This window comes from Lonchura striata, chromosome 6, assembly GCF_050655825.1.
Source record: "Lonchura striata isolate lonStrDom1 chromosome 6, ASM5065582v1, whole genome shotgun sequence".
Classification (NCBI taxonomy): Eukaryota; Metazoa; Chordata; class Aves; order Passeriformes; family Estrildidae; genus Lonchura; species Lonchura striata.
Window position 1 is genome coordinate 25,260,489 of NC_140708.1, and position 25,102 is coordinate 25,285,590.

Below are 25,102 nucleotides of genomic sequence, written 5' to 3' on the forward strand. Positions count from 1 at the left end.
ATTTCAGTGTGTGAAAGGAAATAGTTTTAGAGTGTAATTATTCACTGGATTTAAATTTTCTGTTTTGCAGAGAGTTGAATTATCTAAATTTAATTTCCAGGGTTTTGGAGCTCTGCCTATTTGATCCAGCAGTTGCTGCCATCCTGCAATCTTATTTCTTCTTTGACAAAAGTTCTATGGAATACTAAGTTAACTGAAATGTGATACTGCCTTAAATCTTAGATTTAGGACTGTTGTAAAAGATAATGTTTGCTTCTGCTATTCCCCACGTGCTCATGTTGATTAAAATGCTAGTTATAATAGAAAAAAATTAAGATGGAAATATTAAGTGTTTTGCTATACTGTGATATTTTAAGTGTTCAACAGTTATTGTTTAAACAGCTCATCTTAATTTTTTTGGACACTGAGGAATTCTTATTACAGTCATTTCCACCTGAGAATATTAGCTAGCATGTTATAATATAAGGTAGTGTGGTGCCTCCATCAAGATAAAGCAAATAGTGATTTCTTCTACAGTACCACAGTAACTGTAGTTAGTTTTTAAAGAAACAAGTATAGAGTGTTTTATCTGTATCCTCTATAATTTCTTATTTCATGGTAGGGCTAAACAAAAAAAGGTGACTGGCCCTATTGCACAGTTTATCCTGATGTGGTTTAGGCTTGGTTGCTATAGCTGCAATCATTACCAGCAGAGGAAAACAGCCTGAGGACCTGAAACTTTTGTGAGCTCCTGGAATAACTGAGCAGTCTACCTCACCCGGCTTGGCAACAGGCGTTTTTGAAGAACAGAGCTTTGCCAAGAGCTTTGCCAAGAGCTTTGCCAAGAGCTTAAAAACAAATACCTCCACTACTTAGTGCATTAAAACACTGATAAAAGTGTAATAAAGAGGAAGTCAGTAAAGAGACGAGAATATATGCAAAGTATTTCCTTGAGGAATGGGAATGTTGTACTCTGACTGACTAAAATTACAACTAAAACCCAAGGTAAGCTGTGCTTCCCAGTGTTTTTTCATCCAGCTTTCACACAGATGCATAACAGCAAAAGGTTTTTTTCCTCAGTGTAAATTAGAATATGCATATTTGTGAAAACATAAATCTTTCTTTTGTGAAAGTAGATAATTCAGAGTGGAAAATTTGTCACCTTGTCAAGAGTTGTTCTGACTGTTGTTCAAGCTGGACTCACCTTAGAGTTACATTTTAGCTTAGGCAGGGATCACTTATCCATTGCTTTTAACTAATGGATTTTATCAATTAGTTCCATCAGAATCAGGTCTGTAATTTACTATCCTCTTTACAAACAGCTGTAGCGCTTCTTTTTTTCACTGGCAGTGTAAACATCTTTTCATCTCCCATCTTCTAGAGGGACTTGGAGTATCAGTGCCAACCCCAGATATTCTGGGATACCTAATTTTGAAAATGCTTTGTCTCCTATTAGATAGCATAAAGTTGAATTTCTCTCACTAGCTTGGTAATTAGTGCTTTGTTCTGCAAAATGTCAGGCCACAGTATGGCATGTTATGAAAGCTCTTTCCTTTGTCCTAAAATGTGAGTCAATATCCTGTATGAATTGTAGACAATTCCTGTTACATAAATGGGAGTCAGTTCTTGTAATTTGCAGCATGGGCTGATTTTTTCAGTACATCCCACTCTCATCCAATAAAAAGAGCCACCACAGCCAGCAAGCCTGACTAATGGGTATACGAACTTGCCCATTTGGCATATCTTTACACTTGCTGCCCATGCTAAGTGCAGTCCTAACTTCAAATGCCAAAAATGCAATTATCTTTACTGGAGTTTTTAAAGATGTTGAGTGTGTCTAAAGCTTGGACTTCTTGTGATGGCTGAGCACTTTGGAGATCAGCAGCTGCTCTACACCCTGTACTTAAATATGCTTGTTTGTTATCACTAATATATGCAATCTCTGTTTAAAGAGCTGTGTGTTTGTGCTCTTTTGTGCTTCTGAGTGTCAAAAGACTTGTCCTCCATTGGAGCTAGATATTGTAACTGAACAGGAAAAATAATGCCAAGCTATGTTCAATTTGCACCACAACCCACATTCTCATGATTTTTAGCTTCCACAAGTGCAAATTTTACCATGAAGTATGGAAAATTTGCATTTTTTGTAATTTTTAGGCTACAGTAAGTTCAGTGAAGTCATATCTACATAACCTCTGGAAATCATTTTTTCAGGAAGGATTGCATTTCCTCTTACATGCATGTGTATTTCTTCTAATACTTGCTCATTTAAACCAGACAGTGCTGACACTGTAAGCATATTTCATAAGATTTTTTTTCAATGTGATTTTATTCCAGAGCTAAACATTTAAAAATATATTGTAATTCAAATATGGTAAATAGGTTAACACATTTTCTCTGCTACTTTCAAAAGTAGTGCTTTACTGCTATCACTTAGAGGTTACCATTTGGTTTGATATCTCCAAGTCTTTTTCAACACTATTGAAGGTGAAACTAAGGGTCATAAAAGGTTGTGAAACCTAAATATTTATTTTGCTTTTTGGAAATACAACTAGCTAGGCTTAAACAAAACATTAAAAATCCTCAACTATTAAAATTGCCCAGGGGACTTCTTGTAAAACCTACAACTTCTGGAAGAGGTAAAAATAATTGGAATATTTAGTTTAAAGTTCAAGCCTTTTTTAGAAAGGTGAAAGGAAAAAATATTTGATTTTTGTAGTGCTTTAGCAAAAACAAATAATCACGCTTTGTTTGTATTTGCAGATGAGAAAAAGAAAACAAAGAAGATTGAAAATGAACTCAATCCTGTTTGGAATGAGGTAATTTAAAAAAAGAATCCTTGGACATTTTACAAGACAAGGCTTGTAAAGTTGTTAAGTCAGTTTCCACAGCTGAGCATGATTGGAAAGGGGATCTAGTACTATGTGTTCATGTGTTCTTTCAAGGTGTTAGCAAATGCAGGTGAATGGATTCATCTTGCACCATGTATTATAATTTATTAGCAATGTGTTAATGTAAAACTAGATGGATAACTGATGAGTTTGTGGCCTGGTTTTGTTCCCACTTTCTTTCAATGAAAATGATACTCAGCCATGGGAACATAAAGGGACAATTTATTATGCTCTAGGAAAAAACATACAGAATTAAAAGAAATTATATATTGAAAGTCCTCATGGTTTATTTGTAGGCCTAGTCTTATGTTGCATCTTCAGGAATATTTTTCTTGGGGAAAATGTTTTCTTGGCAGTGTTTTTTCACAATAAATTAATTTCATGATAAATGAAAGTTAAAGATTTTTCTTACATTTTGTAATTAGAAATATAAAGAAGTGGCGCACACAACTGTTGGTTTAAATTCAATAGCAACTGAGTTCAGCCAATATTGGAGTGGATTAATATCAGATATTATGAATGACAAGACAATATGTGTGAGGAAGTGGAAATGTAAAAGAAATGATCATTCACTATTAAACAATTTAATTGTGCTATTGTTGCTAGCAATTAGCAAATCAAATACATACTATGAGCATTTTTTACTTTACTTTTGCAAATGTAAGCTGGATTTGGTCTCTCACTAAATGCAAAATTTATTTCTAAATAATTTTGTTGTATCCGCTACTCTGCTGTTAATTTTTGCATAACTTGTCATTATCATTTGGGTTTGGTCTATTTTTTTTTTCTTCCTCAGATTGTTGAATTTGACTTGAAAGGAATTGCTCTGGATAATTCATCTTCCCTAACAATTATTGTGAAGGATTTTGAAACAATTGGACAAAACAAGTATGTTCCTTCTTTCCCTCTCCTTACCCATCCCACCCCAGTATTTAACACAACTTGCAATACAGAAGTACGGGGGAAAATGGAACTGATAACTGATGTTTGCTGTGCTCTTTTCTGTCAATGCCAAATAATCTATGTTGCTATTCTGAAAGGAAGTATGATCATGTCATCTTTTCTTTTTATTTCATGGCAGATTTCACGTGTCTTAGGCAAACATTCATGTTTACTCATAGGAGCCCAATTCCGTTGTTAGCTTTTCTTTACTACTCTCTGCCTCCTCCCAACATGTGGATTCTGGTTTTCACAATACTCTAACAGCTCTGTCATAAAATCACTGTGAGTCAAGACAGTGCCCTCAGGTCTCTCATTCTTGAGATTCCTGCTGGTCAGTTAGGCAGGAATATATTGCATGCCTCTGACTTTAGGGAGATCTCGAAACTTGACTTGAGATAGGAAAGCTTATCAGTAGACAGAATTTTGTAATGCACTTTAAAATTCATCAGAAAATAAAGGAAAGTGATTATCTGAAGCACCTAAAATGTTTCACTCTGTACATGTGTTCAAAGTTAAGCTTTAAATATCATCTAGACTCATATTTGTAACTCTTAACCCCCAGCTTGTGCAAATGCCTGTTTGTTTTGCTTGGGTTTATGCACAGAAAGTTGTTGACATCAAAGACAGAGTAACACCTTCAAAGTGATTCTCTTTGAAAACAAATCCTCAATAACATCCTCATATTTGCAACATGTGATGTGTTTGGAAGGGATATTGGCAGAGAAACAGGATAAGGGGGTAAGAAGTGAGAAACATATGAGCAGGCATTCTGATTTTAACATGGTAATAGGAAACAGCATCTTGCAGTTCTTTTAAGGACACAAAGCACTGTAACAACAGAAGAGATTTGATATTTATGAACATTCACATTTAGGTGAAAGGAGGGAATGTGGAATAAGTTTCTCACCTACCAATTGCATGTACGTATAACCTGTATTTCTGTAGAGTTACTGATCCTGAGTTGGGAGAGACTTAGGACCACCATATCATAGATTTGCTACTTTTTTGAAGTGCTGCAGCATTTCCAAGAGTGCTCAGTGGAAGAATGTGCAAGTAACACTCCCATGGTTTGTCTGCTAGTTCAGGATTGAAAAGGTGGAGCACAGTGCCTGTCTAAGGTCCTTGCTATAGAAAGCTATTCTAATGACAGTTTAAGAAACCCAGTGTTTGCTTCTGACATTCACAAGTAGACCCATTAACTTGGGAGGTGTATTAGGTATCTAAGCTAAGTGGGATTTGAGTTTAAACCAACAGTCTTTCCTTTAGAGATTCATGGTTTTATATATTTTATTTTAAAATCTAGATTTAATTTTTATTTAGTTTTCAAATGTAAAGAGCATGTCTAGGGGCCTCTGTTGCCTGAGATCGAGGAATGAGAAGAACCTACACCACGTCCTTGGCTCTATTTTCTTTCTTCTGGAGGAAAATGTGCAGCGGGGATTCTGTTGTTACATTCAAAGTAATGACAACTTTTGCTCAATGTTCTGCTACTGTCTGTCTATAGGCCAGAAGCAGAGCCCCGTGTTTCTCAGGCCAGCCTCCCTCTCTGGCTGCTCACTCACAAAGCTCCTGGCCAGCACACGCTCTGCTGGTCCATGCACTCTTAGTCCTGACTAGATGCAGACACCTGATCTGTTGCTATGCCCAAGAGATGACTACAGAACCTATAGAGCAACAGACTAGAAGATTGCTATATAAAACATAATTTGTTCCTGTTTCTAAAAGCTGATATAACTGTTCATCCAGTCTGTTTTTAAACATGCTGGAGGAGGAGTACAGTGGATGTTATTCTGCTTTTGCACTGTGCCAAGGCACTGAACTCATTGCTTTGGCATGTTTCTGTAAATTAAGCCTGAAAGAGCATTTGGATATTTTTCCATTCCTTTGTTTTCCAAAAGAGGAAATTTACTGCTTCATTTACAGGATCACTAAACTTTTGTAGATAGGTTAATGAGCGCTCTTCATGGAGAAAAGGCACAATAATTGGAAAAGATAAATAAAGCAAACCACTGTATAGAGACAGAACATCATAGGAATAAAGCAGAGGACTCATGTGATTCATGCTTAGATTTTCTGGCATAAAGATGTTTGGAAAGAGAGCACATCTGTTATCTATTACATCTAATACCGTTAGAAGAAGGATTTCAAATTCTCTGAACACAAATCTTTCTGCAGTTAAAAAGTCCCAAAAACCTCACAGTAATGTCAGTTGTCCCTGTGAAGTTAAGAGAACGAGCTGGGATTATGTGTTTCCTCATGTTCTTTGTGTAGTTAGTAACCTAGTGAGACAGGAAAAACAGATTGGGCACACCCTTTCTTCTAACAAAAAAATGCCACTACAAATGAGCAGTGCAGCAAATTATTTAATCATTACTAAATTAAATAATTTCCAGATTGTTTAAATCCTCCTACAGCTGTACCCTTTTGAGTGGATTCTTTTCCACATCAGTGGGACTGTACATAGTTTCAGGATTGCCTTGCATCCACTGTATGGAAGATCTAGACAGCTTAAGACTCAGTTTTGGGCTTTTCTTCCTTGTTCAAAACAGTATCCATGTTTTGTTTCTTTTTAAAAGTTTGTTCTTGCAAAGAGTATTATCAAATTAGTAAAGATAAAATAGGGGTTTTTCTCAATAAAAATATTTAAACATAGCAGAATAGCAGAAGGTGGGTGTTGGGTCTTGTAGCATACTCTATAATGAAATATATACACTGAGAAAGAAAGGTTGAGTTTATTAGTTGTAACTGCAATAGCATAGAATCAAGTTGCTGATGAGAAAAATAAATATAAACCTCTGCCAAAATATACCATTAAAAATAGATGAAGAGAATTTAAATGCTTGACTCTTCAGTAATTTAAACCTTGGGGCTTTCAGTAGAAGTAGCATGCAAGCAGCTAGAGGACATGATAGGCTAAAGAATTTACTATATATTGCTACCTTCAAACCAAGAGGAATAATAAAATGGTTGGTACTGTGAGTAAGCACTTCTTGATCTAGACATGGGTGTGAAGTTTCACTTCACTTGGTTATTTAGGGAGCTAACAGGAAGTGCTAACCACAGCACTAACGGATTAATTAGCTTTGGCACAAATGCAGTGCTTCAGTAGTTCATTGATTTCATGCTTATAAACTAGGTGTTTTTCTTTTATCAGTGTGGGGAAGCTGTTGAAGGCCTGGTAAGGTTCAAAATCAGCTTCTGATTAGGGATTTTGCATTTAGTTTTGGTGTTTTCTCCAGTGGTAGACCAGAATGTTTAAACTGCTTGCAGAACAGGGTATTTGCTTTACTCCTGCAAAGCTGGAAAAGTTTAAGAGACCAGACTGATTGGGCATTATACCTGTGGAAGTCTTAGGAATAGCCCAAAAAAATTTAAGAAACAGTACTAATTTGTTTTCTACTAAAACAGCTGATTAACGGAAGGTCAGAGGATGCATTAAGCTATTCCAGTAGCAGAAGCTGTCACACTTGATGGTGTCAAGAGACTAGTGTGACCTGGAATTAAATGGGCAAATGCTGATCTTCTCAGGCAAGAGAGAGAAAGCTGGAATAGGTCCAGTAAAGAACAGTGTCCTCTGATGATGTGCAGGTGATAGAAAGTATTTTCAGCTGTGCTGGAAGGAAAGGATTCCTTGTCATCTTGTAAGTCATGGCTTCAGATGGAGGTCACATACAATCCTGCCTGAAGGTAACAGAGGAACCCAGCAATTTCACAGTAGCCATGCAGAGAACTGGGGTCTAGTTACCTGTCAGAGGGAAGTATAGGAGCAGACCATGCAGCACAGCACTGAACATCAATGAACTGGTGATGGACATGATCTCCCAACAGCTCCTGAGATCTGACATAGCTGACTTAGTGCAAAGATTAGAGACCTGAGAGAAGCATGTCAGAAAAAAGGCTTTCTCTAAGACTTGTACAAAGTGACAAAGATGAGACCTGAGGATGACTTTGTGGCATTCCTTGTTACTTTGGAATGTATTACTTCAGTGGTTGAGTAGCTGTATGATCAAAACCAGACTGGACATAGTCATGGGTAACCTATTCTAGCTGACTAACTTTGAGCAGAGGCACTGGACTATATGATCATGAGTGATTCCTTCCAACCTCATCAGTTCTTTGCTTATGATAAGGGAGGGGTGAAACATCCCAAAACCAGTGAGCAGGACAACTTTTGGAAAGGCAGAATAGTGTCCAAAATCTTAAAATTTGGCCAGAGTCTAGAAGTGGACTAAGAGAGTTTATAGATTGAATATTAAATTTCTCAGTCTTGCTAGAGTAGAAAAGACTGGAGACTGTTGTCACCCAACCTGCTGAAGGAGGGGGAAATGAAGGCAGGTAGATAGAGAAGCGATCTATAGAGGCAGCTGGTTGCAAACCAGAAATCTGTGTAACTGGTTCCCTCTTCAATCTGCTGAAGGTGATCACTGTTTTAAAAAATGGTTACTGTTCATTCAAATGTGTGCAGTTATCATTTGTACAGGGCAGACGAGGATGTAGAAATGGAAATGTACAGTGGAAAATTTGAGAAGCACTACAGGTGAATGGCAATTCTTGAGTTAATGTCACCAGATAGGAGGGTGTGGTTGCTGAAATATTCATCCTGCTGATTTGAGATTACTTTGGGTGGCTTTTGAATTGTTTTGAAGTCACTTCATAAGCTCCAGTAAACTCAGTAAGCTTATATCAAATCAAAAGGTCAAGTCTATATAAATTTTCTACAAATGTGCATAGGAAGATATTTTGTTCTTCTTTTTTTCCCTTCTATGGCACCTCAAAATATATAAGTTTCTGCAGCTGAACAGAAGTTGTGATGTGTAATACCTGTAAGGTATATTTGAAGGAAATTGATGTTTCATACTTAGGTATCCTAATGTACTTTGCAAAAAATTAATTTATGTTCTCGTAACACAGTATGGAAAAGTAGCTATAATAATGCTCTTGCTCCATGTGAAAAGATACCCTTGCACCCTTAGCTGCTCCATGAATAAGCTCTGTAACTTCAGGGGACCTCAGGTTCTTTGTGTACAGGTCTTTTTTCCGCTTTGGCAGCAAAGCTGGTATTTTATTTATGACACATGATCTTTGAAATATTTACAGGCTAAAATTATCTTGGCTTTTTCACGGAAAAAAAAATCACAGTTATTCCAGTAATCCACTCCAGTATGGGAGTAAACTGCTACTACACAGCATGGGAATGAAATACAGTGCCACGTGTCATGAGACCAGTACCACACTAAGAAATTTTGCCTAAAAGTAGTCTCTTGGGCTAAAAGTACATGCAATTTTCATCTTTCTGGGACAGGGTGGGAGTGACAGATGCAGTCCCAAAGTAGGCAGAAGTAGCTCAGAAGAGTCTATCACATGTCCAGTCCCTCTGAAACCTTCCTTTGGCAGGCTGCTCTAGAACCCTTAGAAACAGTCTGAGAATTTAGAAGGGAGAAGATGAACCTGTTCCAAAATGCAGAATATGAGCAAGAAGATTGATTTTGTGATTCTTTTGTAAGCACATTGATTGCATTTGTTCTGTATCATTGTTTTCATTACGAAGAGATAGATTTGTCTGGTTTTGTGTCTCTTTCAGTACAGTACAACAGCTGTTATACTTAGTTTATGTTCACTACTTCTCACCTGAGAGTTTGCAAAACTGTAGGGAAGGAAATTTTTATATTCTTTAGTTTACCAGTGAGAATTCAGTGGTGGAAATGAGTGACATTGCTATTGATAGTTATACACACAGGATTATTTTCAAAAATACATGAAAAATAATTTCATTTTTAACCTCTTTTAGGTTAAAGCTGTGGCTGCCACCAACACATTTGAGTGTAATTAAACAGAAATTAAAACTTAGCAGTATGCAGTCATTACATGGCATTTGCAATGGTCTTTTGTTGTACTTTGAGTTTTCAAGTCATGGCTGGAGTTACTTGGTTGACTAACAGATGGTAGCAGAAGAAAAATGGGAACCTCTGTTTGATGTATATATTTGCATTCTAATAATGATTTTTATTTAATTTCAGATTAATTGGCAGTGCATCCGTAGCACTTAAAGATCTTGTAGGTAACCAAAGCAGATCTTTTCCCTTCAAGCTCATACCTCTACTGAATGACAGGGGACAAGAAACTGGAGTGAGTGACTTGCATTTTCTCCTTTTACTGTATTCTTGATCAAAATGCTACAGCAATATCAGTTTAATTCTTGGAAATGTCTAGCAAAAGCTCCAGACAGAGGAAATTTATAACCAGAGATAATAAAGTCTATATGATTTTGTTTTCTCTGTATATATTATGTATTTGTATATATGTGTAATAAATATTATGGATCACAGAGTATGCATGGAAATCAGCCTGATGTTGAAAAGTGCATTTTCCAAGTACCAGATGGAGTTCCCACATGCACCTTTTTGCCATATGCTTTGTAACAGCTCCCTGTGTCATTGCACTGACTCTGGAAAGCACATGATCATGTACATGTTCACTGCCAGCTCCCTTCAGAAAGTTACACAAGAACTTGCTTAACTTGATTAAGCACATGTAAAGATTTAAATGGTTATTCACTTAGTTATTAATTAAGTAGGTTTTGGAACCTGGGACCTTACTGTGTTTGTGCAGTGTAGCTTTTAAGGCACTTCATGCTGCATTCTAGTACACTCAGTCATGAAAGACTCTAAGCACAATTTCAGTCTCTCAGCAGCTGCAGTTTAATATCATGATTAGTTGGTCACAGGGTTGGGCTTTTTTTGCTGACTCCTCATGTTACTCTGGCAACAAGTAATAATAATGGTTTGTTCAATAATCCAAAAGCACAGTCAAGCACCAAAAAGACAATTCTATAATTAGAGTGGAAAATGATGTATTGTTTTTCTTCCAGGATGGAGATATGAACAAGCAATTAGAGAAGCCAGATAGGAAATTTTACTTATGGTTCAGACTTGTTAAGTTGTTGATGAGATAGTGTTGTTTTTCTACTGCCTTTGTTTTTCTGTCTCCAAATTTAGGATGTCAGCTCGTCAGCCATGAATATTGTGGAACTAAAACTAACATTTGTAGAACATTTTACATGCCTGTATTGTGACAGATCTTTCTAAATATAAACACAGCAACTCAATTTCTTAGATATTATTTAGATGTTATTTCTTAGATAGTATTTCAGAACCTAGTCCATTAGCTGAAAATTGTGTAATCTTTCTTTTTTATATATATTTATATCTTAATAACAGTTTATTAATTTACTAATAGCTGAAACATTACAAAACTGTTGTGCTCATGAATAGTTAACTGTTCATGCACAGTGTTAGAACAACTTGCTGCTTTAAATCAACTGTTGTGAATACTGTAGGCTGCATAAAAAACATTTTCTCTATAGGCAACAATTGATTTGGTAGTAGGATATGAGCCACCAGCTGGACCTGCAAATCCAACTGATCCGGGAGGGACCAGTGCACAGGAAGGTATTTCATCCTTTTCTCAGAACATTTTTTTTAAAAGCTCTAGGAGCTGTTTAAGGTAAGGCAAGAGGGTGATTCAGCAGCACTTTCACTAGAAGCAAACATGTCAAGACTGCCAGATAGTTATTTCAAAGAAATTAAGGATGATTCAGAAGCTAAGAAAAAAATTGGCATTTCCTGACATAAAACAGATTTTAGCATAATTTTCTCTGTTTGTTTAAAAACTTTTCAAAATTACTTCTGTTTAGGAAAGAAGGATTTTTGAATGCTCAAGGAAGCAACAATTATCTGCTGCAATTCTAGGGCTAAGCAAAAAGCAGAGACGTTCCATCTATTATTTTCAATGTCAGGGAGCTTGGTGAAAAAATTTTCTTGATTAATTAAACTTCTTTTCCCTTGTAGAACAATTAAGTTTTGGAAGACACTGTTTTATATTAGGTTGATATTTGACTAGGCAATGAAATACTATGATTAGTGGGGAATATTCTTTAGTTGCTCTGTATATCATATTAACCAGGCTTTGGCTGAGAGTATTTTTGAGATCCAGTTTTCCAGACTCTTAAAAGAACTTGGAAATAATAAGTTTTGCAGTTGATTGGAAAATAATAAGCCTAATATCAAGGCTGTGTTTGTGAAGAAAGAAGGAAGTTTAATAAATGTTTTGTGTTTGAGGAGAAGTAAATCAGTTTGACCATTATTTGGTGATAGATAGTAACATAAGAAGGAAAAAATTGAAATCAGAAGTCTTCTGGAGAGGAATTTTGATTATACTAACTTCTCTCAGAGGTGTTCTTGGAGTGTGAAAGGATAAGTAATATAAACACAAAAGTTGAGTGTTAAATTACTGCATTTCAAAATAATTTTACAGAAATGTGCACTTGAAGGCTAAAAATGCAAACTCACTTTTATGAGATTATTTGATCACTTTTTTTTTTCAATTATAACATACAGATAAAATAAAAAAATGGCAGTTTTTTTTAACTAGCACCCAGAAGCTGCATGAAAATTATTTCAGTGTGAATTATCAAACACACTTTAGTTAGTTATGGTAAATACCTATTTCCCATGAAATGAAATCACTTTCCCAGAGAGAGCTACAGCTCAATTTCAGGAATTAAAAATTAAGTACTAGGATATGTAATCAGTTAGCTGCATGGATCCATGCAGGCAAATGCATTTTGAGAGCTGTTACAGATGTGTTGGGGGTCTTCTGCCTATAGTATGTCAGTCTCTCTGGTTTTATACATCTCTTACAATGACCATGACGGACTTATTTATACAAAGTGATCATCAGCTTGTAATTTATGAAGTTAGAATACATTCTGTTAATGCCAACCACCAGAGATACAGCTCATTCTCCCTCTAAATTTTACCATAGTCACTGTCCAGTTAAGAAGAGCTGGAAGCACAAGGAAGTGACCACTTTTGTGGTCTAGGTATTTATGGATCCTATTTTGCAATACTGGAATCTCAGAGTATGATTCAGTATTACCATGTCATGTGGTTGTAGAACTGTCTTCCACAGAGGTATGCTGATTTCAGAACTGTCAAAGAGCCTTACTGAAAAACTTATGCCACACTTAAATGTTGTGGAGAAGGATTCAGTTTTATTTTGGATGGCAAACCCTAAATGTATTTGTGCATGCAAGGTTCTGAACTAAAAACCAGTGTTGTGCTATAGCGTAGTCTTGCTGATGGGAAACAGCAAGATCCATTCAACAGCAATGTTTATTCAGCTGGAATAAAATGAATCCCTTGTGATGAATTATGAACTAGTTGGAGACTGATTACAGCTCTGCTTTGCTTGAATTAATTGATTAAAAAAATGTATGGGAATTGTATTGGACACTCTGCATCCAGAAGAGAAACTAATCTAGTTTGGCTAGGATATAAGCTGTTCTTAAGTAGGCTAAAATGACTAGCTTTCAAAAGGAGTTGAAAGAATGTATTTGGCAAAAACATTGTTGATGTGAGCTAATAATAGAATTTTAGTGGAACTCTTGGATATCAGACTCTTACTCCTGTAACTTCAACAGCAAGTTCTGCTATTTATTTATTAATTGCACTGATTTTTTTCCTGTATGAGATGGAGAAGAAGATGGAGATTATGAGGATGGGTTGGATGGTCCAGTTGGTGGTATCACACCAACAGTTCCAAGTGGCACAAAGGAAGCCCAGCTAGCTAAACGCATCACCAGGGGAAAGAAAACACGGAGAATCCTCTCTAACAAACCACAAGATTTTCAGGTACTAGATTTACTAAATATTACATGTTCCCTTTTTCTGCTGAGTGTAACACTCCTCCTTTTACACAGCCTGAGCATAATTTAATGTCAGCTTATCTAATGCACCACAGAAATAATTAGCCTCTTCATTTCAAAGCCAGTATTTCAAAATTATTCCTCAAATGTTCCTGTTACTGAGATGTCTGATTTTGTACAGTTCTGACTGAAATAGGGATGAACCTTATTTACTTTACAGCTGTACAAATTTCAAACTACTGTAGAAGCTCTAAAAATAAATGGTAAAGGCAAGTGAAAAAACTCCAGCAAAATAATTATCTCTAACCATCATACTTAGGCTTGCAAAGTCTAATTCCTATCTGTCAGCTACTTCAGATGTTGGCTAACATTTTTGGAGGCAAAATAAGGAATTGTTGTGATCAGGATCACAGATAATATAGAGAATTAATTGGTACAAATATTTGATTTTTTTTTCAGATTCGTGTTAGAATTATTGAAGGTCGTCAGTTGCCTGGAAATAACATAAAACCAGTTGTCAAAGTTCATATTTGTGGTCAGACACACCGGACAAGAATCAAAAGGGGAAATAACCCATTTTTTGATGAAGTAAGTGGTGTAAGAACACTCTAGCTGAAGTGTTGAGGCTATCAAACGTTGAGAAGTAGTTAATACAGCTTTCATTATGATCAATTAATAAGAATTTACTAATATTTATGGATAATTATGGCTAACATGCATTATGCCATTCCCAGTCCCTTTCTTTATGTATTCACATCACTAAACACATCTCTGTCACCAACAGTCATAGCAGATAAAACTAACTAGAAGGAAGTCAAACTTCATATGAGACTTACAGAATGTTTTCTCTGGTGCAGTTGGCCATGTGACAGAATCACTTTGAATAGTTGTGTTCAGGTTATAAAAATCACAGAAAAATTTAGAAATCATTGTAGACCTCTGTGGTGTGTGCAGACAAGTGCTCAGTGCAATGCCATAGACTGCCACAGAGTCTGGAAATGTCACTGCCTTGCTACCCATGATTTGTAAAAACGCAACTAGATTTCTCTGTCTAAACAGGGGCTCTGTGCATCAAACACACTGAAATACAGGAGAGAATTCAAAGCCACCTAAGGGACACTAGAACGATCCATCTGAAAGACTAATGTTGCAAAACTGAAGTGTAATAGAGAAAATGCTGAGGATAACTCATTATCTGGGCATGTGTGAAAAATTCAGAAGATTTTGGAATTGCATGGCAAGCATGTTTAACGCAGATAGGCAAGTCCAAGGAATTTATAAAAATTTGAAACTTGAACTAAGCTGTAGGTAGCAGTGAAGATTTCTGAAGCCATGGAAAAAACAGGGAGGGCAGAAAGGCGGTTGCACCTTATATTGTAAGAATTCCTCGGCAGTGTCAGTATCCATAGTAGTCTAAAACTGGAATAGGGATCACTTTCACCACTAACCCTAAACAAGGCCTCTTTGACAGCTACAACATGCCTGATACAGTACAAAAGTACTGTATCAGGCATGCTTCACGTGCCTCTTAAAATAATGCTTTTGCATTTTATGCTCAAGTAATTATGTGTTTATAAGACAGGTTTTTTGTTTGTTTCTACCTTGACAGATATTTTTCTACAATGTCCACATGACCCCTTTAGAGCTGCTTGATGAAACCATTAGCATTCGGGTGAGAAAAACCAGTGCATAATCACAAGGCTGTTGGATTCCTGTAGCATCCTCTGGCCATTTCACCAGGTTGTTTAGGAACATTCCTGTTTCATGCTCCTCTGTCTTTTTAGGTGTATGATTCGCACTCTCTACGAGCAGACTGTCTAATGGGTGAATTTAAGGTGGGTATTTAGAAAGCTCCATATCTGGACTAAATTAAATCAAATAGGAGAAAAGCTTTAAGTTTTAAATGTTTAAATGTTTTAATTTATACTTCTTTTTCATGGGGTCATGATGATGTCTTGTTTCTCAAGCTAGAGACCATTTGCTCAAAGCACTAGTAAGCAGGTTTTTGTATTTGAGTAGAAGAGCATTGTTGAAAAAATGTATATGCCTTATATACCAAGTTCTCTAATTTGCATCCAGGTAACTTCTTTAGTGGTCAGGTGATTATTTGGTATGAGGTAGAGTTTGAAGAGATAATTTTATTAGGTAGCTAATAGGCAGAATACATAAAGATACACATTCTCAAATGTTGTGGAGAAGTCTTCCTTTGGTCACAAGTTAAGTAAAAACAATGGTGGAAAACTCATTTAGTTAAAGTAGTTTATGTGGTGCTGATTTTATTAGTGAGATGTCTTTATTTGGATTTTTTCTGGTCAACTCTGGGAAGCAGACAAGAATTACCATGGCAATTGTAATGTGGTTGGGATCCACTGTCACAACACTTCCAGTATCAGTACTGGCTGTCTTTTCTGCTTGCTTATTTGGTACTGCATAAATCCAGTAGGTCTCTAGACCAGCTTTTTACAAAAATATGGAAAGGGGGAAGAGTGCTCTTTTCTAAATTAAACACTTTCTGCCACAAAGCTGATTGCTTTTTGCTTCTCACTGCTTATTTTCTTTGTGATTTCTAGTGATTCAGTCAGTGGTGTATTGCTGTGTGGAAGACTGATTATTCACTAAGCAGGTGACAGCACGTCACTCAGCTACTTTCTGTTCCTGCAGGCACACATTCCAACAGGAAACCACAAGGGTAATTCTGTCTAGAAAATCACCCTTTCAGACTTCACCTGCAAGGAATACTGGCCCCAACTGCCATAAACAAACATACGTACATTCCTGAACTTGTTTAAAATCTGATTCAATGAATGAGGCAATCTTGCCCAGATTTGACACACTGAGGAAAGAAATGGTCATAATTCTTAATAAATAAAAGGAAATTATTCATTTTTTAAAAAACAGATTTCACATCTGGAATTGAAGGATGAAATGTTGAGCAGGAAGAAGGAACAAAAGTGTTCTGAAAAGCCTGTCTGAACATAAAAGAATGAATGAGCTTAGGGAATTCAAAAAGCAGTAAGCCAGCCCCATCTTGTGTCTCTGGTAAATGAAAAAGCTGGGGATCCAAGAGGGGAAGAAAATAATTACATGTGTTAGTTCTAATAATCTTTTCTTGCATTTTCTTCTTGGCTGCTCTATCCCTTTGAAATCCCTCATTTTTCAATGTAAGGCATTTTCTCTTTTTCCTCCTAGTAATATTCTATGTAAACTGCTTTCTGTTTGTGACAAGAGAAAAATGTAGTACTGCCCATGAAAAAATGGGGGGTGTTGTTCAACCATTTTTCTGTTTTGATATTTCTTCAGAGGTAATGCCTTTGATCTTTATTTCAGATTGACATTGGCTATGTTTATGATGAGCCTGGTAAGTAATGGTTACTTCAGAACTTCTTTCCTTGAAACTACAAGTTGAAATATTTCCTTAAATTTCTCAAGTAAAAGAAGAAACTTAATGTAAAGTTATTTAAGTTTGTGGCTTTAAGTATTAACTTCAAAAATCCAACAATATATGACTCTTTTCAGTGAATTCACAACAGGCTCCTTTTTTATTACAGACCTAAAATTTGAAAAACAATGCAAAAATATTTGATAAATCTGTCCATGAATTAGTATACCAAAATGGTTTAACACCAGATTTCTTGTTTTGGATGTCACTATTGAGACCTGTCTAGGACAGGATTAGTTTGTTAAATAATTATGGTAATTTACTATAAAGCATACTTTTGAAATAGCTCACTGCTTATATGATGTCTGCCATTTTGTAATGGACATTACTGAGGCCAGTAACACCAGGTGGTGTTTGTTTTATTTCAGGCCATGCAGTCATGAGAAAATGGCTTTTGCTGAGTGATCCTGAAGATACAAATTCAGGAGCCAAAGGCTATATGAAAGTCAGCATGTTTGTCCTGGGAACTGGAGATGAGCCACCAGTAAGTTTAATTTAAATGTTTTTCTTCCCCTCTCTATCCCATGGATACTTATTTGCATGCCCCCAATAATGTTTTAATACTGTGTAATTTGCTCTATGAGCAGTGTTTATAAGTCAGAAAGAATTTACTAGTGGTTTCATCCTGTACTAAGTGGCTAACTCAAAGCTTGTTTTGTTATTTTGCTCAGTTAAGCAACCTCTACCATTTGTGGATGCTGCTTCACGTACTGGGAGTAGAGATGAACCAGTGTTAGCCTGGTTTTGCATCCCAGCTCATATGTAACTCTCCTTAGCATAGCTAAGCAGGCAGAGTAACACTGATACCAGCTCCAGGAATAAGTCAGGAATGTCTCCACTACTACAAAACATAGACAAGCCCATAGATAAACCAGAGTACCACCAAATTTTTCCTGGTGAAGATTAGACCCCTCAATAATAGACACAAGTAATTTGATGCAGATGAAAGCAGCAGGTAGTTGAAACAATCCAATCCTTCACTGTCTGCTGTTCTGTCAAGGTGAAAACAGGTGATTTTTTCTTGTAATGCTTTTCTTACCAGACCATTGCCTGTAGTTTTGCTTTTCTTCCTGTCTGTTATTTTTGCATACTGTTCTCCTTAGTTAAAATATAATGTGGTCCCCAGAACCATGGGAGATTGCCTTTTAGTTTCATACTAACTGTTCCTCTCTGCTAGCCTCATGATTCTTAAAATCACAAGGAGAGTTTAGTTATTTGTGGTGTGTTTATTTTGAAATGAGGAAGCAATGAGACTTGTAAGCCTTTTCTAATTGTAGAAAATGCTCATTACTACTCATTAGATGAGTATGAAATTTGCATGAAGTTGGCATTGTGTATGTGCTGAAATCATCATTGTCTGATGATGATGATGATTTTGAAAATGTGATTATAATGGGCTTCTTCAATTTAGTACTTTAGAGATAAAACTAAAAATAAAATAGTTTAGCTAGAATTAAATTTCTGTGGCTTGATAATTTGATACAGTCTCATTCTTCATCATGAAACTGACAACAGTCTTTAGCTAATCAACAGTTTAGCTAATCACCTTAATTCTAATTCTGTATTTTGCCTTGTCTTTTTTGTCTACAACTGCATCCCCCAACAGGTTGAAAAAAGGGAGAGAGATAATGAAAGTGATGATGTGGAGAGCAATCTTCTATTACCTGCTGGGATTGCACTTCGATGGGTCACTTTCCTTCTCAAAATCTACAGAGCTGAGGACATTCCACAAAGTATGTACCTTCTCCCTACTTGTCCGTTGGTGTGTGAATACTGTTAGAAATAGTTATTTCTGTTAGCTGTTCAGAACAGAATATGGGTGACTTTTTATCCCTTACTAGCATATTTTCTCACCTATATGTATGCCAAATAGCAATGTCTTCAAATACATGTATAATGTTTCTCAAATACAATGATACCTTTAAATTCAGGAGCACATCAGCACTTATGATGTTTAAAAAAATCTATATTCTTAAAATTGCTCCTAAGTAAAAATTCTCAGTTTTTACCTGCAACATTTTGAATTTTGTTTATCGGGTTAGACTTCACCCTTCCTAGATCTGTGAGCTAGTTGATTTTGGTAGATTGCAATGAGCAATTTATTATTTAGGAATAGTAGTAGTAGTAGTAGTGGTAATAGTAGTAGTTGTGGTAGTAGTAATAGTAGTAATAATAATAATAACAACAATAATAAAACTACCTTAATCTAATCTTTGACACCTCTCCAGTGGATGATGCTTTTGCACAAACAGTCAAGGAAATATTTGGAGGAGAAGCAGACAAGAAAAACCTGGTAGATCCATTTGTAGAAGTTTCTTTTGCTGGGAAAAAGGTAATTTAGTAAACATCTGTACCTTTGTATTCTAATTGTAGTCCTGAGAATAGATTTCATAAACCAACTTGGATTTTTAAGTTTACTGGAACTATGGAAATAAAAAAATGAAAAAAGAAAGTTCACTTTGTAACATGACAAACTTCAAGGTGCAATAGAAAGGGTGTAAAACTGATGACTAATGAAAGGAATGTATGACTAAAGGCTAGAACTGATGTATGCCAGATTCCTTGCCTACCAATTGTTCCTGCTTGCTTTTAGTAATTGGTGATACAGATCTTTCTGAACAGATTAACTGCATTTGTACATTTAAATAATCATGTGTTCCTTAGAATGCCAAATTTGATCTGGAGCACAATTGCACAACTTATAGTCATTAGTAGTCAATTTTTTTGTCAGTCATTTAATGTGTATATAGTCAGATTACCACACCAGTAGTGTAGAAGACCTTTAGAAGACATGACCAGCAAATAATGCAGCCTCTCCCCTATGATTCATTCTTCATCTACCTAAAATCTGCATATAGAAAGAATCAAGTAATTCCTTCATTTCCTTTCTCTGCAGTGATAAAAGCAGGTTAAATTGTGGCTTGTGAAAATAACAAGCTTTAATAATTTCATTTAATTGTAGCTAGTGAAAAAAAAAAAGCACGATAACCCAAATCTCATCTTTAAACACTGTTTCAATATTTTCTTTTTCTCTAGAAGTCATTAATGCTGCATATGCAGATTACTCTAACAGTAGTTATCAATGGAAGATTCATTGAGCATCAATGGCTCATTGCAGCATTAATCTAGGATTTGTTGTCTAGTATCCCTAATTTTTCTAATCAGATGAGGATGTGCCCTAAATCATAGCTAGTAAATACTTTTTTTCCTGTTTTATCTTTGATGTTCTGTTGTATATTTGATTTCATTTTTTTCAGGTTTGCACAAATATAATTGAGAAAAATGCTAATCCAGAATGGAATCAAATTATTTACCTTCAAATCAAGGTCAGTTTTTTTACCCTTGTTTCCATAGTAAACAACCTTTTTTTTTTTTGGAGCTCAGGGCTTTAACATTATGGAGGTGAAAAATGTAATGAGTTATTTTACTTTCATTGCTTTTCTTTTTCAGTTTCCCTCAATGTGTGAGAAAATAAAACTTTCAGTTGTTGACTGGTGAGTTATGACTTTTAATCAAATTACTTAAGAAGCTAAATGATAATAAGCAGAAAAAAGTCTGGTTCTATAGATGTCAGGTGTTTTTACAGTACATGAGAGTACTCAAGCAAGTGCTTAAGTACCTTTATGGTTTCTTTACAGGGGATCTGATTAGTGCAACATGAGATTATTTTTAATTGTGTGCAGTGAGAACTGAGTACTGTAACTGATTAATGATAGTGTAAAAGTCAGGTGACTTATTCATGGTCTACAGACCACTCTTGTAACTTAATATTGAAGCATTTCAGATCATAGAAAGTGTGTGTACTAGTAGCTTGCCACTGTGTGTGATGACCAGCATTATATTTAAATAAAAATCTTGCTTTTTTTTCCTTTTCTGTAGGGATCGACTTACAAAAAATGATGTAGTTGGAACAACATATTTAAGTCTCTCAAAAATTGCTTCTTCTGGAGGAGAGATTGAAGGTAATTGTTTGAGCAGTGTGTAACACACTGTCTTCTCTTGTGTTACATAGAATGGCAAAGCTCAGTGTTCTAAGAAAGTATATATTTTTCTACAGTTTCTCAATTCCCTGGAAACAGGATTGTCTTCTCCTTTTAAAATTTTCAAAACAATGCTCCTAGAAAACATTCCATGGGACTTTTAAAAGTATTAAAATTTTAATGACTAAACCACATCATGGTGGAAATAGCAGTAATTCAAGATTAATTCAAGTAATTCTGATATATATATATATATATATATATATATATATACACATATATATATATAAATAAAATATATATATTTTATATATATTTATATATTTATATATATAAATAAAAATATATACTATATATAATATAGTATAATACATATATTAAATAATTATAGTTACATATTTTATATATATACATATGCATAGTAATGAACCAAGTAAATTTATGAGTGCTTTCCCAAATTCAGAAAATTATGTGCTATCACAAACTACATTGTATAAGATATGCAAATTTACTTAGATGCTTAATAAGATATTTAACTTCAAGATGAACTGGAGTCACTGCTTCAGAACCATTTCTTCTTTGGACACTGGTAAAAAAGACTCCTTTTGCTTGTAAGAATATCTCCTTGTAAGAATATCTGTTTTATCTCTAGAAGGGAATCTAAAAGCTGTGGAATGTTCCTGAGTAGTTAGCCTAAAGGAACTCTAGAACCACATACTCATTTCCTGGACACCACTGGGCTGCTTGCAGATGCTGGGGAACTTGGGACAATCTCTGCTCTGATCAGCAGCTGACTAGAAGTAGGCCCTGCATCTCATTGCATGAGTGCTCTGTATTCCTGTTTTGTAACTCTGATTTTGATTGCACTGCTATGATTGCAGACAATTGATATATATGCTTCAATCAGTAGAGATGTCTGGATATGTAATTTCACACAGCTAAAACCCAAAACTGATTAACTACAAGAAAACAAGTTAGGCAAGATATGAGGTCCTAACATATTGTTCCCATTGGAAAATAGATTTGTAATAAAACTATTCTTTTTTCTGCCAATATTTTGGAACATATTAGAAAAAATCCAGTTACATTTATATTCTAATATAATCTTGTGGATTTTGATAATTTCTTTGTGATCTATATCTGTAATCACCTCTTTCATACAATTGGGCCAGCTCCCACACTAGGACTCTGTGTTAACTTGCCAGAGGAATTGTTTTATCTTTCTAGTGAACATGCTTGGCATTACTTATCCAAACAGCATTGTAAAGCTCAAGGCTAAACAGGCTTAACATGTATTTATCTGTCTACAATAGTTTAAAGGACACCGTCTCAAAATAATTTTCAACATTGTCACAATAAGAATCTAAATTATTATTTTTTTCTGTTGTATTTATAAAGTCTATATGATATGTACTTGTCTGAGACAGACCAATTTGTCCTTAAGTTGGTGGCTGCATCAGATGTTTAAAAACAAAGTTAGTGGCTCCAATCCTATACTGACTTGAGTAAGGAGGCAAGAATTGGATGGAATTGTATTTCAGTCACATAAAAGTTTATAAAGTAGTCCTCTTAGAAGGACTGCTGTTGAAGTAAGACTTCATGCAAACATTCTTTTTATATGCACAGCCAGAAGCAAAAGAAAGAGGCAATGGGAAAGCCAGGACAAGGCTATTGGGGAGAATTCAGCTCTGGAGAGATCACTTGTACTCCCCTATGAGCCTGTGTCTTGAACTGAGCTGAGTCACAGAGCATTTACACGTCAAACCCAGGCACTCAGTAACTGGGGAGATTAGTTTGGTTTCTCTGTCTGCTGAGGCACTGGCATTGGAATAGCCATTTCTATTATCTTCTCTTTAGTGCTGTGCCTGAAGCCTGTTCTGGCGTCTGAAGGATTGTGAAACTGAACTAGTCTGTAGTCCTCAGTAAATGTAAATCTACATACCCTAAGGGGCCCTGAAATGCAGTGGGGGTTTAAAATGTCCTTAAGATTTTAAAAGTAGTTTTAAAAATAAATATGTATTTTGTGTGGAGGAGAATTGTACAAAGCTGAAAAATAAGCACTAAAACAAGCTATTTTGTGAGATATATGCTGTTTTTTTCCCCTTTGGAATTTGTACAGGAAGAGTAATACCTTCATATATTAACCAGAAGCAAAATGCTTCATATGAAATGTATTTTGTCTCAGGCTTTCAACTTTATTTTTTTAAGAGATTGCTTTGTGGTGTGGGGTTAGTTTTTTAAATGCTATTGTCACTGTGATATAACTACTTTTCTTTTCATAATATAGATTTTTCATCTTCTGGAACAGGGGCTTCATCATATGAAGGTTTATCTCTTCACCTGTTACTGATTTTGTGTTCCATTGCCCAAACTGCAGAGTATTGCCTAAGATACTCCATTGGCTTAAAAATATTTTTAATAAGTCTTGTTGTCTAAAAGATTTCACCATTGTGATTACAGAGTATCAAACCTAACTAACTCTATAAACCAGTTTTGGCATTGGAATTGGTTTGAAAATATTTCTGTTTGGCTGGCGCTTCAAGCTGTGTGTTAGAGATGAGCATGCAGTTGCTTCAATTACAGAGTGCTTAGTCTAACAAGGGCTTGAAATTTTTAACTTAGCTATGGGATCACAGGTATATTTGCAATTGCAAAAGTAAATAACTGCCTAAAATAATTAATGGCTGTTTTGCTTATGCTTAGCAAGCTATATAAAAAAAAATCTGGAAAATAAAATCTGATTCTGTTACTACCTGGAGAGGTGACTTTTCCAGGTTGACATTCAGCTTTGAAAGACTTTCTGGTAACTATTTAAGTAGTGATAAAAAATACAAGTGGAGTGCAGTTGAAAGGTAATCAACATTCATCCACATGGTACTTCATTCACTATCCTCCTTTCTGAATAATGTAATATTAAGTTAAAGGCTGAAATAATTTCTCAGAGTCACTTTCTGTTATAGATGATCATTAACCTTCTAAAAGTAAACAACTGAATCTCAAATTTTAAAAAATAGAAAATAAATTCTTTTTATTCCAGTTTTGGGAGGGTTTTTTGTTGTCTGTATGTTTCTAAATTTTTACTTTGTTTAATTTATTTGCATCAGTAAGTAGTGAATGCATTAATTTAACACATATCTGTAGTTTAAACCTAGTCAGACTGAGGTCAGATATGAGCAGTTCAGTCTTAGAATTTTTTAAAAATTGGACATTATTCAAATGATTTTTTTCATTCAGTTTTTGAACTGTTTCTTATTCAGAGGTAAGGGTGTGAAAGTAGCCAATTGCAAAATAGAGAACTGAAATCTTTATTTTGTATTGTGCAGGTTATAGGTGACTTTTTGTTGACAGGCAATTACATCAAGACATCACATTCACTTTTACAGTCTACTCGTGTCACTCAGTAGTGGCATAGCCACACAAGGCATAACCCTTTACTGCCCTGTCTTACCTCAGTCTTCTTTTCCCCTGAGAGAGAAGTGCATCCCTCTCTGTGCTCCAGATCACTCCAGGAAATTTCAGCTGCAAAGCTGACCTGTTTCTCATCTCTTTTTTCTGCTAGAGAGTGCATCTTTTCTGTAGCTGTTTATTTGGATCATTGGCCTGTGCATTTAAGTGATTGCAAATGTTGTTTTACTCAGTTTTATTTTTTTTTAGAAAATATATTTTCTGTTAGCATAAGAGCATATTACCCTTGTACATAAATTAAAGCCATATATTTGGAGTAGGACATAAATTCTTCTCATTCTGTGGGATTTTTGCTGCATGAAGTGTTGTGTTGCATGAAGTGTTTTGCTGCATTTAGTGTAAATGTTGCACAGTGAAGAAAGAAGTTAGGTACAAGTACAGTCAGTGGTATAATTACTTTAAATTCATGTGGTATATCCACAGCATAAAATGTTTTTATATTACTAATACCTAACTAATATCTAACATTTCTTCTAACAGATTTGATAGTAATGTTATTTGTTTCTTTCTGGCTTAATATGGTAATTAACAAAGACATAATGGTAATGTCTTCTGTTAGTAAACTCTGGAGAAACTGAAGTTGGCTTTTTACCAACATTTGGGCCTTGTTACCTAAACTTCTATGGAAGTCCAAGAGAATACACTGGATTCCCAGACCCATATGATGAATTAAACTTTGGAAAGGTAAGTTTCTTTATTAATT

The 25,102-nt window shown here is 35.4% G+C and overlaps 1 protein-coding gene across 4 annotated transcripts in view; it reads left to right on the plus strand.

Moving 5' to 3' along the window:
- The window catches only part of MYOF (myoferlin), a 62,252-nt gene that overhangs the window by 3,698 nt on the left and 33,452 nt on the right, over positions 1–25,102 (plus strand). For 2 of the 4 annotated variants that reach the window (XM_077784640.2, XM_085583643.1), the window contains exons 2-18: positions 2,740–2,795; positions 3,664–3,755; positions 9,827–9,935; positions 11,173–11,257; positions 13,341–13,501; positions 13,975–14,103; positions 15,125–15,187; positions 15,300–15,350; positions 16,843–16,873; positions 17,323–17,438; positions 18,561–18,687; positions 19,183–19,286; positions 20,212–20,280; positions 20,405–20,448; positions 20,834–20,916; positions 23,222–23,260; positions 24,959–25,083. In XM_077784640.2, the coding sequence (XP_077640766.1) occupies positions 2,740–2,795; positions 3,664–3,755; positions 9,827–9,935; positions 11,173–11,257; positions 13,341–13,501; positions 13,975–14,103; positions 15,125–15,187; positions 15,300–15,350; positions 16,843–16,873; positions 17,323–17,438; positions 18,561–18,687; positions 19,183–19,286; positions 20,212–20,280; positions 20,405–20,448; positions 20,834–20,916; positions 23,222–23,260; positions 24,959–25,083 (1,484 nt within the window). The other 2 variants (XM_085583644.1, XM_085583645.1) reach the window with 2 other exon arrangements.